The 10,476-nt window shown below is 58.9% G+C and overlaps 3 protein-coding genes across 3 annotated transcripts in view; 2 read left to right on the top strand and 1 right to left on the bottom strand.

Moving 5' to 3' along the window:
- Window positions 1-3,970: 3,970 nt before the first annotated feature.
- On the top strand, window positions 3,971-5,134 carry VDAG_08038 (endo alpha-1,4 polygalactosaminidase precusor; the record flags this gene model as incomplete). The annotated part of the gene is made up of 2 exons (XM_009652804.1): window positions 3,971-4,672; window positions 4,730-5,134. The coding sequence occupies 2 exons, from the start codon at window positions 3,971-3,973 to the stop codon at window positions 5,132-5,134; spliced, it is 1,107 nt and encodes a 368-aa protein (XP_009651099.1).
- A 1,658-nt stretch (window positions 5,135-6,792) lies between these two features.
- VDAG_08039 (uncharacterized protein) lies at window positions 6,793-7,950 on the top strand (the record flags this gene model as incomplete). The annotated part of the gene is made up of 1 exon (XM_009652805.1): window positions 6,793-7,950. The coding sequence occupies one exon, from the start codon at window positions 6,793-6,795 to the stop codon at window positions 7,948-7,950; it is 1,158 nt and encodes a 385-aa protein (XP_009651100.1).
- A 2,412-nt stretch (window positions 7,951-10,362) lies between these two features.
- VDAG_08040 (UDP-glucose 4-epimerase) overlaps window positions 10,363-10,476 on the bottom strand; it is a gene marked incomplete at both ends in the record, with an annotated part of 1,493 nt that continues 1,379 nt past the window's right edge. The window contains one exon of the mRNA XM_009652806.1: window positions 10,363-10,386. Within this exon, the coding sequence (XP_009651101.1) occupies window positions 10,363-10,386 (24 nt within the window). The remainder of the gene's footprint in view (window positions 10,387-10,476) is intronic.

Consider the following 10,476-nt stretch of genomic DNA (forward strand, 5'->3'; position numbering starts at 1 on the left):
AGCGAGGCGTCAGCAAGGCTCGGTTCACGCTTGGTCAGAGCTGGTGGGCGCGCCGCCGTGATGCTTTACTGCATCGGGATGGATGAGCGGTCTTCGGCCGCCGGACCATGTGGGTGGTCGTGGTTAGTTAGCCCCGTCGTCTTTCGGGGTCCAGCTCCCACGCAGGATTTGCATTTTTGCCCAAGAGCCATGTCATTTGCGTCCATGTCGGGAAGCCATCTCAGGGTCTGGATCTTTGTTGTTCGGGTTTTGGCTTTGGCCATTCTTCCCTTTGTTTGTCCATGGTGTTCCTGATCCAGAACTCTGGGGTTGTAGATGCCGGAGAGCTCTGGGGGCCATGAAGGCGACGGATTTGGTGATCCCAACCCCCCGGCTGGGCCCAGGCTCTCAGTTCTCGATGCGGACCAAAACCTACCCCGGAGTCCCAGAGACCCGGGACGACGGGGTCTTTGTTCAATCTACGCGCTGCCAAGCGGCCATCAGTTTCCCATAATGGTCTGGGTTCTCGCCTCATCGATATTGCTTCCGGCATGGTCACTTCTCGTTCGGGCCTCGCTGATCTGGTCTGGCTGATCTGGTCTGGCTGATCTGGTCTGGCTGATCTGGTCTGGCTGATCTGGTCTGGCTGGTTTGGTCTGGCTGATCTGGCTCCATCCATGACCGATCAGCCTTGCCTTTTGTTGCCCTGCCTCATGTTGATCGGCTTTCTGGAAGGATCAGAGCTGGAAAGATCAGCTGTTGCGATATGGCCTGACTTCTGGAGGCTCGGCATCATCAACCAGCGATCTGGCGGTCAGCTCAACAAACCTTGACCGACCAGGGGAAACTAGAGGATGACAGGAGAAAGGAAGCAGGAAAGGAAAAAGAAGAAAAAAAAAAAGCTACATCGGAATATTCCATCCGATGATTGTTGGAACACGAACATGACAAGAGGTCCTCACCGATTGCGGCGGAAGGATTAGGATTTTCAATATTCGCCTCCTCCTTCGCGGCCTTGCTTCCTCTGCCCGTCTGCCACGCGATCAATAATCCTGCAGGTGCCTGACCGACTGACTCTGGCGCGCGCCAGGGCGGGCTTCGGATTCGCAGCCTCAAGGAGGGGGGACGCACGCAGTGGACGCACAATGGCGACGGGTGGCGGGCGCGCCACACACCCTCAGCGCGTGTGCCGCTGACAGATGGGCTGGTGGCAGACGGCTCACCGAGACGAGACGAGACCAGATGACAGAGAGTAGAGACGAGACGAAAACGCTGTGGTTGGTGGTCGGTGGTGGTGGTGGTGGTGGTGGTGGTGGTGGTGGGCACAAAGCGCACCAGGAACCAGAACCCAAATCTTCGGCGGGAGGGCCCTCGGGCAGTGAGTGGTCCGATCGTGCCGTGCTCCATGCCACTGTGCCCCTTTGTGTGGATGAGAGAGAGAGGCTTGAGAGGGACAGAGAGCCAGAGAGCCAGCGAGACACGCACGCCCCCCTCCCTCTTGTTGTCGGACCTCGTGTTGGCGCAATGGCAGCATGAGGCGCAATGGCAGCATGAGACGGAAAAGTTGCGACGATTCGACACCAGGGGAAGCGCTACCAGTAGCCCACTTCAGGTGGTGTCAGCTTAAGCAAAACCCCCCGATTTGATCCCCCCCTTTCGTCGACCCACACGGGATGAAACCCCCTGGGTGTGTGTGGGGGTGAATGCTGTGCAGGGCAAGAGGTGTCAATCACCCAGGGGGCCAACTGGGGGGTCATTGGGGTGCAGACAGGGGGGCTTGATGCACATGCATGGCTACGTGGCACAGGTCAAGACCAAAAAAGAAACAAAAGGCTGGACAGGGTCCCTGGTTCGTATGCAGAGCGGCAGAAGGGTACGAAAAAGCAAGGATCTGGAGACACTGATGCGGAGCACGTCAATCTGATTATTGATCTTGGCACACCTGGTTCTGTCTGGCTGTCTGAGTAATGCGCGGGTGCAAGACAAGAAAAAGACGAAGAAGCATCCAATCCTCCGCCAACACGGTAGGTAGGTACATGTATGATGGTCTGGCTATCGTGGTCTCCATCAGGCCATTGTCAAGGGTTCATGTCAGCTTTGCAAATTGAATGATGGCATCTCGTCATTCTGGCTGGCTCGCTGGCCGGTTGACCCGGCTGGTTCGCTGGCTGGTTCACTCTGAAGGCCATTTAGGCGGTAAGCAAGCAGGGTGTATTTTCATGCCGGCCACGTAATGCACCCCTGGGTCCATGGCCTGTTGTCTTCTTTTCTGTTGTACACGCCCCCTTCCTTTCCCACTACTTGCCTTGTCAGGAGCACCTTTTCCTTTTGGAGCAGAGATGAGCTGAGCAGGTTGGGACCAAAACGTTTGGTGGCGCCACCGGAATGACAAATGGCGAGAAAAAAAAAAGCTTGAGGACAAAGATTTACGCAGAGTGCTTCGACTAAGCCAGAAATCGGAAAAGAGGCTCCCGTGGCCTCGGATCAGATTACACCTGCCGGGAATTGGGGTCTGCAGACTGGTGTGGAGGGGGGGGGGTGGACAGTACAGGCGCTTGGTTCAGTTTGGTCTGGTCTAGCGAGCATCGGCGAGAGAGAGAGAGACACTCACCGGTAGAGGTACACGAAGAGGTTCGAGAGCCTCCTGCTTGTGCACGCCATAGCGCCGGTGAGAGCAGCGTCAGAGCAGCTTGCCCAATGCGGGTTAGGTGTATGCACTTGGCTCGGGCCAGATCGTCAGGGCCCTCGCCTGAAATAGGATTCTCATGGTCTCAGTGGTGTGGAAACGGCCCAAAGGGGAAATAGGCGATCGTGGGGGAGCCCTAGGGACCCGTTTTAGGGATCTGCTAAGGCCAAGCCGAGGCCTCACGCCCCAGCCCTCCTGATGAGGTAAGGTACAGGTTATGTAGGCGGTAGGCGGCGGCTGGCGGCGGTAGGTACCAGGCTCAGGCGGGCCAGCACCGCTCAGGCGGGCCAGCACCAGTCAGGCTGACTGGCGGTACCTAGGTACCAAGCAGGGTGCAGTGCAGTCTTGAGAAGAGGGCTGAGCTTGCGGGAAGCTCCTTGATTTGTTGAGGAAGGGGAGGCTAGGCCTGCGGAACCAGCGGACCCCAAGCGCCCAAAGCACGACCGAGAATCCACCCACCCAGGCACCCAGCAGGTGCCACCTACCGTACCTCCCTCAGGCAAGACAATGCACCTAGGGTAGGCAGACACCCAAAGCTCCAAGCGCAAGGCTTTCAGGGGACTTCACCCGCTGAAAGAATGGTGCGAGGTCCCCTAAGCAGCACCCCTCACCCCCCTCCCCCCCTCGCTCTGGCAGGCTCGACCCTTGGGCCTGGGCTTGAGCGAGCCACGCAAGCTGCACCTAAAATGTCGCCGACAAAGGGCCTCTCCCCTTTCCCACCAAACACAAACCCATATTGATCCACGACTCGCTCCTCTGGAGCACGTTTGCTCATTGCTCCACGAGAACCATCTATTCACCTGCCTGCCGTTGAGGGAACTATTGAAAGCTACCATCAGCCACTCGTTCTTTGGTTTGCAGAAGACGTGTTTTTTTGTGTTACGCAAAAATTCCCGCATCAGCCGGCGTCGTCAGCTTCATCGGCCGACTCTGTCAGCTTCCTGCCTCCGCTCATATTCGGTTGGGGATCACCATCATCCCTCAGATCATCAGCCCTCAGACCATCAGCCCTCAGATCATCAGCCCTCAGATCATCAGCCCTCAGACCATCAGCCCTCAGATCATCAGCCCTCAGATCATCAGCCCCTCAGCCATCTCAACATCGATCGATCTTGGGTTTGCCCTTTCTCAACTCAAAAACACCTGCCTTTGTCCTGTCGGCGATAGATCTCTCAGCTCGGCAGGTCCATCATCCCCGCAAGGCCCGGTCGATCCTCTCCAGAGTCTCCTCTCCTGCGTCTTGCTCGCATCTCACCCACCCACCTCATCCCACTCACATCCCTGTCCCCCCCCCGGCCTCCCAATATGCCGCCCTCTGCAGACGTTGCCTCTGCAGACGTTGCCTCTGCAGACGTTGCCTCTGCAGACGTTGCCTCTGCAGACTCGCTCCACGCCGAGCCCAAGGCCGCCACCGCCAAGCCGCGATGGCCGCTATGGAAGAAGCTCGCGCTCGTGGGCGTCGTCCTAGTCGTCGCCATCGCTCTCGCCGTCGGTCTTGGTGTAGGCCTGAGCAACCGAAACGGCGGCGGCGATGATGAGGAGAACAACAACGACAACGGCAACAATAATGGCGGCGGCGGCGGTGGTGGAGGCGGCACCGGCGGCGGCAACTCGACGAGCCGCGAGTCCCTCTGGCAGCCCGAGGCCGGCGCGTCGTGGCAGATTGTGCTCATCAAGCCCATCGAGGTGCCCGCGAGCGGCGACGTGACGCCCGACGTCGATGTCTTTGATATTGACCTCTTTGACAACTCGGACGAGACGTTTTCGCGCCTGCGCGAGGCAGGCAAGAAGGTCATTTGCTACTTCAGCGCCGGGTCGTGGGAGGACTGGCGCGACGACAAGGATGACTTTGGCGACGACAACCTCGGCAAGGAGCTCGACGGCTGGCCCGGCGAGAAGTGGGTGGACGTGGCGAGCGACGGCGTCCGCAACGTCATGAAGAAGCGCATCCAGCTCGCTGCCAACCGCGGCTGTGACGCCATTGACCCCGACAATGTTGACGGCTTTGTAAGCTTGCCGAACCAGGGGCGTCATGAACGAGCACGAGACTAATAACAGGCACAGCAAAACGACAACGGCCTCGGCCTGACCAAGGAGGACGCCGTTGACTTTGTCAAGTTCCTCTCCGAGACGGCCCTGCAGTACAACATGTCGACGGGCCTGAAGAACGCCGGCAGCATCATCCCCGACGTCCTCGAAGACGTCCACTTCTCGGTCAACGAGCAGTGCGTGCAGTTCTCCGAGTGCGAGACGTTTGCGCCCTTCATCAAGGACAACAAGCCCGTCTTCCACATTGAGTACCCCAAGGACGCGCCCAGCGTGTCGTCGACGGCCTCGAAGAGGGTGTGCACGCCCACGGGCGAGGCGGCCGGCACCGACGGCTTCAGCACCGTCATTAAGAAGATGAACCTCGACGGATGGGTCGAGTTTTGCGACGGCGAGAAGTTCAACACGACCTTGGACGTCTGAGAAGCCTGCCGCATCGTCCTGTCCCTTACTGTTGCCGACGCCTTCGACACAGCTGTGCAGCAGCATGTCCCGGATGAGGATGAGGCCAGCCAACCGAAGCCACAGGCGAGGCACCACGGCTGCCGGGCGACACATGATCACCAGTTTATTTTCAGTCATTTTCAGTCATTCATGCCAGGGGTCAGCATTGGGAGTCGGCTTTTGTCTTGGTTTTCCTTGCCGCGTTGTTTTTACATGATTTTTCCATGTCACCCCGGTTGTCCCCCTCGGTGCTGTCAATTTGGCGCCCTCACTCGCTATGCCGAACCATGCCTCTGAGCCGAGCCACGTTGGCCCCCAAGTTGAGCGAGCCACATTGGCTCCCAAGTTGGGCGAGCCACAGGTTCCCAAGTCGAGCGATCGACAGGTTTCCAAGTCGAGCGAGCCACAGGTTCTGCCGGCGTCGGGAATTGTCTCGTCCGGGACAAGCGACGGCGGGGGGGCATGGGGATGGCGCAAGACCAATCTATGTACATGTACGTTGTATGCACGCATGCAGTCGACCTAGAACCTAAAACATAATTATTCACAAGAGGATTCAATATCCGATGCACCTTTCTTTGTCGAAAAAAGCCACAATGATGGCATGACGGTCATGAAGGTCCGCCGATCAATGTATGCGCTGACAAGGGCGAGACAGCGAGACAGGCATGCCAGGCTGGAACCCCCTCCTCAAGGGTCACCGAGGGAGCATCTTGGCGGTCAGATCACCGACGCACCTTTCTTCCATTGATCTTCTGGTTGCAGGCGATCTCCCTCGCTGTGCGCTGTGCGACGCGGGGCGAAAAGCCCGGGTTGCTGACAGCGGTTCGCGACTCTGGGCCCAAGGCACCACACAGCACAGCACAGCACAGCACAGCACAGCACAGCACGCAACACGTTGAAGCGCAGCCATCCGCCAGCCGCCCCCTTCGCACCTCGTGTTTGTGTGCGGTCCCCCCATGTCGGCGCGGCAGACCAGCGGACAGAAAGAGGGGCGCCGCGCAGATCTGACTCGTGCCGCTGTTGGACTGGATGGACCCCTAGTCCGAGGAGCGATGAGTGCAAGTTCAAATACCGGGGCGCTGATGACCACCACTACCTCCTGATATACCCATGCTCGCTTATTCTCTTGGTCAACGGACTTGATAGTTTCTTGGTGACGAGAGAGACTGAGGAGGAGAGCGCGTTAAGCTGCATTTACAACCCGGTCAACCAACGAAAAGCCTGGCACGTGGTCTCCGTGCCGTAGATGCACGTCAAATGTAACCTCAGCACCCTCTCTGGCCATCCATCTTCTCCCCATTCCTCTTCTCTTTACGCGACCCAAGGGCTCAGCCTGTCTCTTTGTTAGCTGGCTCATCAGCCGCCAGACCCGCAATCCTTCACCCCGCCATCGACGCAAGGAAAACACGCGTTTGCGTGACAGTCAGCACCGCGTCGCATCACCACCACACCACGACGACTATTTTCAGCAATCGCATTCTCTCGCCGGTCACCCCATCTTCCGTCTGTTGTTTTGTTGTGGTAGCAACTGGCATTCTTGCGGTTCATTGAACTTCCGGCCATCAATCCGCGTCGCCCTCGTGTAGGTACAGAGAATAAACAAATTGGGAAGAGATCCGCGTCGACTGCCCACCATGTCAGCTCAAACACCCAATGCCAGCAGTGTGTCACAGAAGCAGCAGCAGCAGGAGCCGAAGCAGCAGCAGCAGGAGCCGAAGCAGCAGCAGCAGGAGCCGAAGCAGCAGCAGCAGCAGGAGCAGAACCAGCAGAACCAGCCTCATCAAAGCATGCGGCCCGTCGTCTTCATCCCCTTGTACATCTACCCCTTCCAGACGGCCTGGGAGCCTCTGGTCCGGTCAGCCATCGCGCACCCGTCGCTGACCTTCGTGACCGTCGTCAACCCCAACAACGGTCCAGGCCCCGACCCGCGGCCCGACGCCAACTACGTCGCCGCGCTGCACCAGCTCGGCGCGTTGCCCAATGTGCAGCTGCTGGGCTACGTGCACGTGAGCTACTGCACGCGCAACCAGTCGGACGTCGAGCGGGACATGGACGTGTACCGTGCGTGGAACGACGACCTCGTCGAGGGGGGCGCTGCCACGGACGAGCAGGCCGAAGAGGAGACCAAAGGGGAGACCAGAGAGGAGACCAAAGGGGAGACCAGAGAGGCCAGCGGCAGCCTGCGCGTCGACGGCATCTTCTTTGACGAGACGCCCTGGGACCCGAGACACCAGGGCTACATGGCGCGGCTGACGCGGTACGCGCGCAACGCCTGGGCGCAGCCGGCACCGGGCGGCGCCCCCGGGCGCGACGCCGTGCTGGCGCTCAACCCGGGCGTCGTCGTCGAGCCGCGCTGGTACGAGAACGTCGACTATGTCGTCGTCTTTGAGCAGTCGGCCCAGCACTGGCACAACTACTTTGTCGGCAAGGGCCTGCCGCAGATCCCGCACGCGCTGCGGCCCAAGTCGGTGGCCATTGTGCACACGGTCAACAGCAGCAGCAGCAGCAGCAGCCCCAGGGCCTACGGCAACATTCACAACGAGGCGGACGAGGCTTCCGCGCTGACGAAGCACATATGCTACCTCGGCCTCGGTGGCGCGTATCTGACGGATGAGGTCGATGGCGGGTACACGAGATGGCCCGCCATGTGGGCGGCCCAGCTCGAGATGCTGGCCAGAGCCAATGGCGGTGGAAGCAGCAGCAGAAAGAACAGTACGAAGTGGAGCAAAGGCACTGCGCACCGGCAGTACCGGCCGCCGTCGCTGCCGTTGTCGTCGTCGTCGTCGCAGTAGCAGGCCCCCCCCTTCATCCGTCGGGGGTTATTGATGACACCATGGCCCCCGCCGCGACCAGGTTCAGGGGCCTGCCGTCAGCTTCGCTGAGCGCCGACGGGCATTGGTCGGGATTTTTGGTGCGTCTTGGTGGAGGCCACAGCAGCAGGCTTCGCAGGAGCAGGCTTCACCGCAGCAGGCTTGACCGCAGCAGGCTTCAACCCCGATGCCATGCTCGATGCGATGCCATGCTCGATGCACCTACGACATCGGAGGATGTCGACCAAGCCGGGCTGGCGGAGCCGAAGCGGTGGACATTGGATCACGGTCGATCATTTCGTTTTAGCGTCCCGTGCGTTTCTTCTCGATCCCACTGCAACGCCTGGTCCCCTGATTTTCTTGGCTCGATCGGTGGGGGATCCCTGCGGTGCCGTGTCCACTCACTTGGCATTGAAGCGGGCATCGAAGCGCAGGGCGAGGGCGAGGGCCGACCGCAACGGCGAGAAGGCTGGTGGGCTTCAGGTGAGCAGGGGATGGGGGGCCCTGGTGTGGATGTCTGGGTCCGAGGTTAAGTCTGAGCCTAAGCCTAAGTCTGAGCCTAAGCCCACGTCCCGCAAGGTGAGGCCTGCTTGAGGCGCTTGAGGCCTGCTTGGTGGATTTTCTTCGACGACCGTTGAGCAGGGAAGCGCACTGGTCGGAGAGACGGCGCTGGCCGGAGAGACGGATAGCGGTGGAGCGTGAATAGAATGAACTTGCTTTTTCATGCTCTTCTTCCTTGCCCAGCGACGTATTGACGCTGGACCATGTGCTGGGGGCGGTGGTCAGAGAGCCCCTGAACCTGGACGTGGCAGTGCTTGTGCATTCGGGGGGTGAAGTGGAATACGGCCGGGTGTCTTGTGCCCAGAGCCGATGAAGACCCCCTTTGAGCCCCCCAGTTAACCCCCATCACTTGCCCCCATGCCCCCAAGCCAACCTGCAATCCACTCTCGCCTGCAGACCCCCATCCCAGAACCAAGACACCCCCCCGGCTGTCGCAAGCCAAGGCCCAATAAGCTTGTGGTTCCTTCCTTTCTGCCCCTGTGCCTCGTGTTTCTCGCCTATTTGCGTCGTCCGTGGGCTCTCTCTCTGTCATGATGCAGGAGTAATCCGATGTTTGTCCAGACCGTTGTTTGGACCAGGGGCTCCGATGTCGAAACATCCAAGGCCCAAGCAAGGCATGAGGCATGAGGCATGAGGGGGGGTTCGCACGTCACTCCTCAGCGCTAGACTTCGTATCTGCGGACACGTTCCCCCTCACCTCAATTTTTTGTTTCTTCTTTTATCCAGATTGCCTGGCCTATTGTCTGGTTTGACGGCTTCGTCATGATGTGATTTGACTGCTTCGTTAGGATGTGAAAACTCTGCCACCCCTTGATGCCGGTTGACGTTGTGCAGGTTGACATGGCTGGACGGGGCTGTATTACTCGACTTTCTAGGGTTGTGATCGTCTGCTCCACATGAGCGTCGTCCACAGCGCATCGTGAACAAGGTGCCTACACGGCGCCGCCTTAGCCATGACTGCCTCGTGTTGAATCGCGCGACACTGACTACGTGCGTACGCATCGACAGGTAGGCAGCCTCCTTGTCCAATCGGCGTTGAGCGAATTGTCGGCCCCTTCGGCGTCTCTCTCTCTTCTTCTTCTTCTTCTTCTGCCTCGCTGGCGTCCTTGGGGCCGCCCGCCAGACTATTTCAAGATCAGATGCAGTAGCGTGCGCCTTGTTGGGCCCGGCCCGGACGAGTCAGATGCCGAGCGCGAGGGCCGCGGCCGGATTCAGGGGGACAGGGGCATTGTTCGCAGGGCTCTTCGGGATGCTGTGGGGCCGATCCGAAAAGATGGAGAACAGACAAAGGATACGAACAAAGGAGCGCAGATTGCCTTGCTGGCGCCTCTGGCGTCTCTGGCGTGGTCGGGGACTTTTTTTTTTTCTTCATTTTTTTTTGGTGGCGGAACAAGCCATGGTGTGAGCTTTGTGGTACGATGGAGGCGTCATGGAGGCATGGAGTCATGAAAGTTTGGAAGGAAGATGGAAGATGGAATTAAGTCATCAATTAGTTGTCCTTTTCTGTAGACATGCCGGTATTTTGCGGCCCGTTCGTCATTACCACATTATAACTTTCTGTGTGTGTGTGTGTCCCCCCTTTTTTGCTCGCCAACGAGAGAGACAAAGGAAATGGAACAAACCCAAAGAGACAATGAAAAATAGCCCGAAATCAAAAGGGAAGGAAAAATGCTACCCCATAAACGCCCCGAGCCAGGTCCTGTACGCAACCCTTTGCTCGTCCCAAAAAAAGCGCCCGTCCACAAAGAGCCCGTCCACAAAGAGCCCGTCCACAAAGAGCCCGTCCAAAAAGAGCCCGGACACCAGAGCCGAAGATGCCGGCGCAGCCGTTGATTACCTGAAATCCAAACAAACCCACTGTCTGTGCCAAGTCTAGTCTAACCGTTTTGCGGCAAAAGCAAAGAGCCCGAGGGCCGTGCGCTTGTGCATCATGCCAACCCAACGGAA

The sequence above is a fragment of the Verticillium dahliae genome, genomic scaffold, assembly GCF_000150675.1.
Source record: "Verticillium dahliae VdLs.17 supercont1.18 genomic scaffold, whole genome shotgun sequence".
NCBI lineage: Eukaryota > Fungi > Ascomycota > Sordariomycetes > Glomerellales > Plectosphaerellaceae > Verticillium > Verticillium dahliae.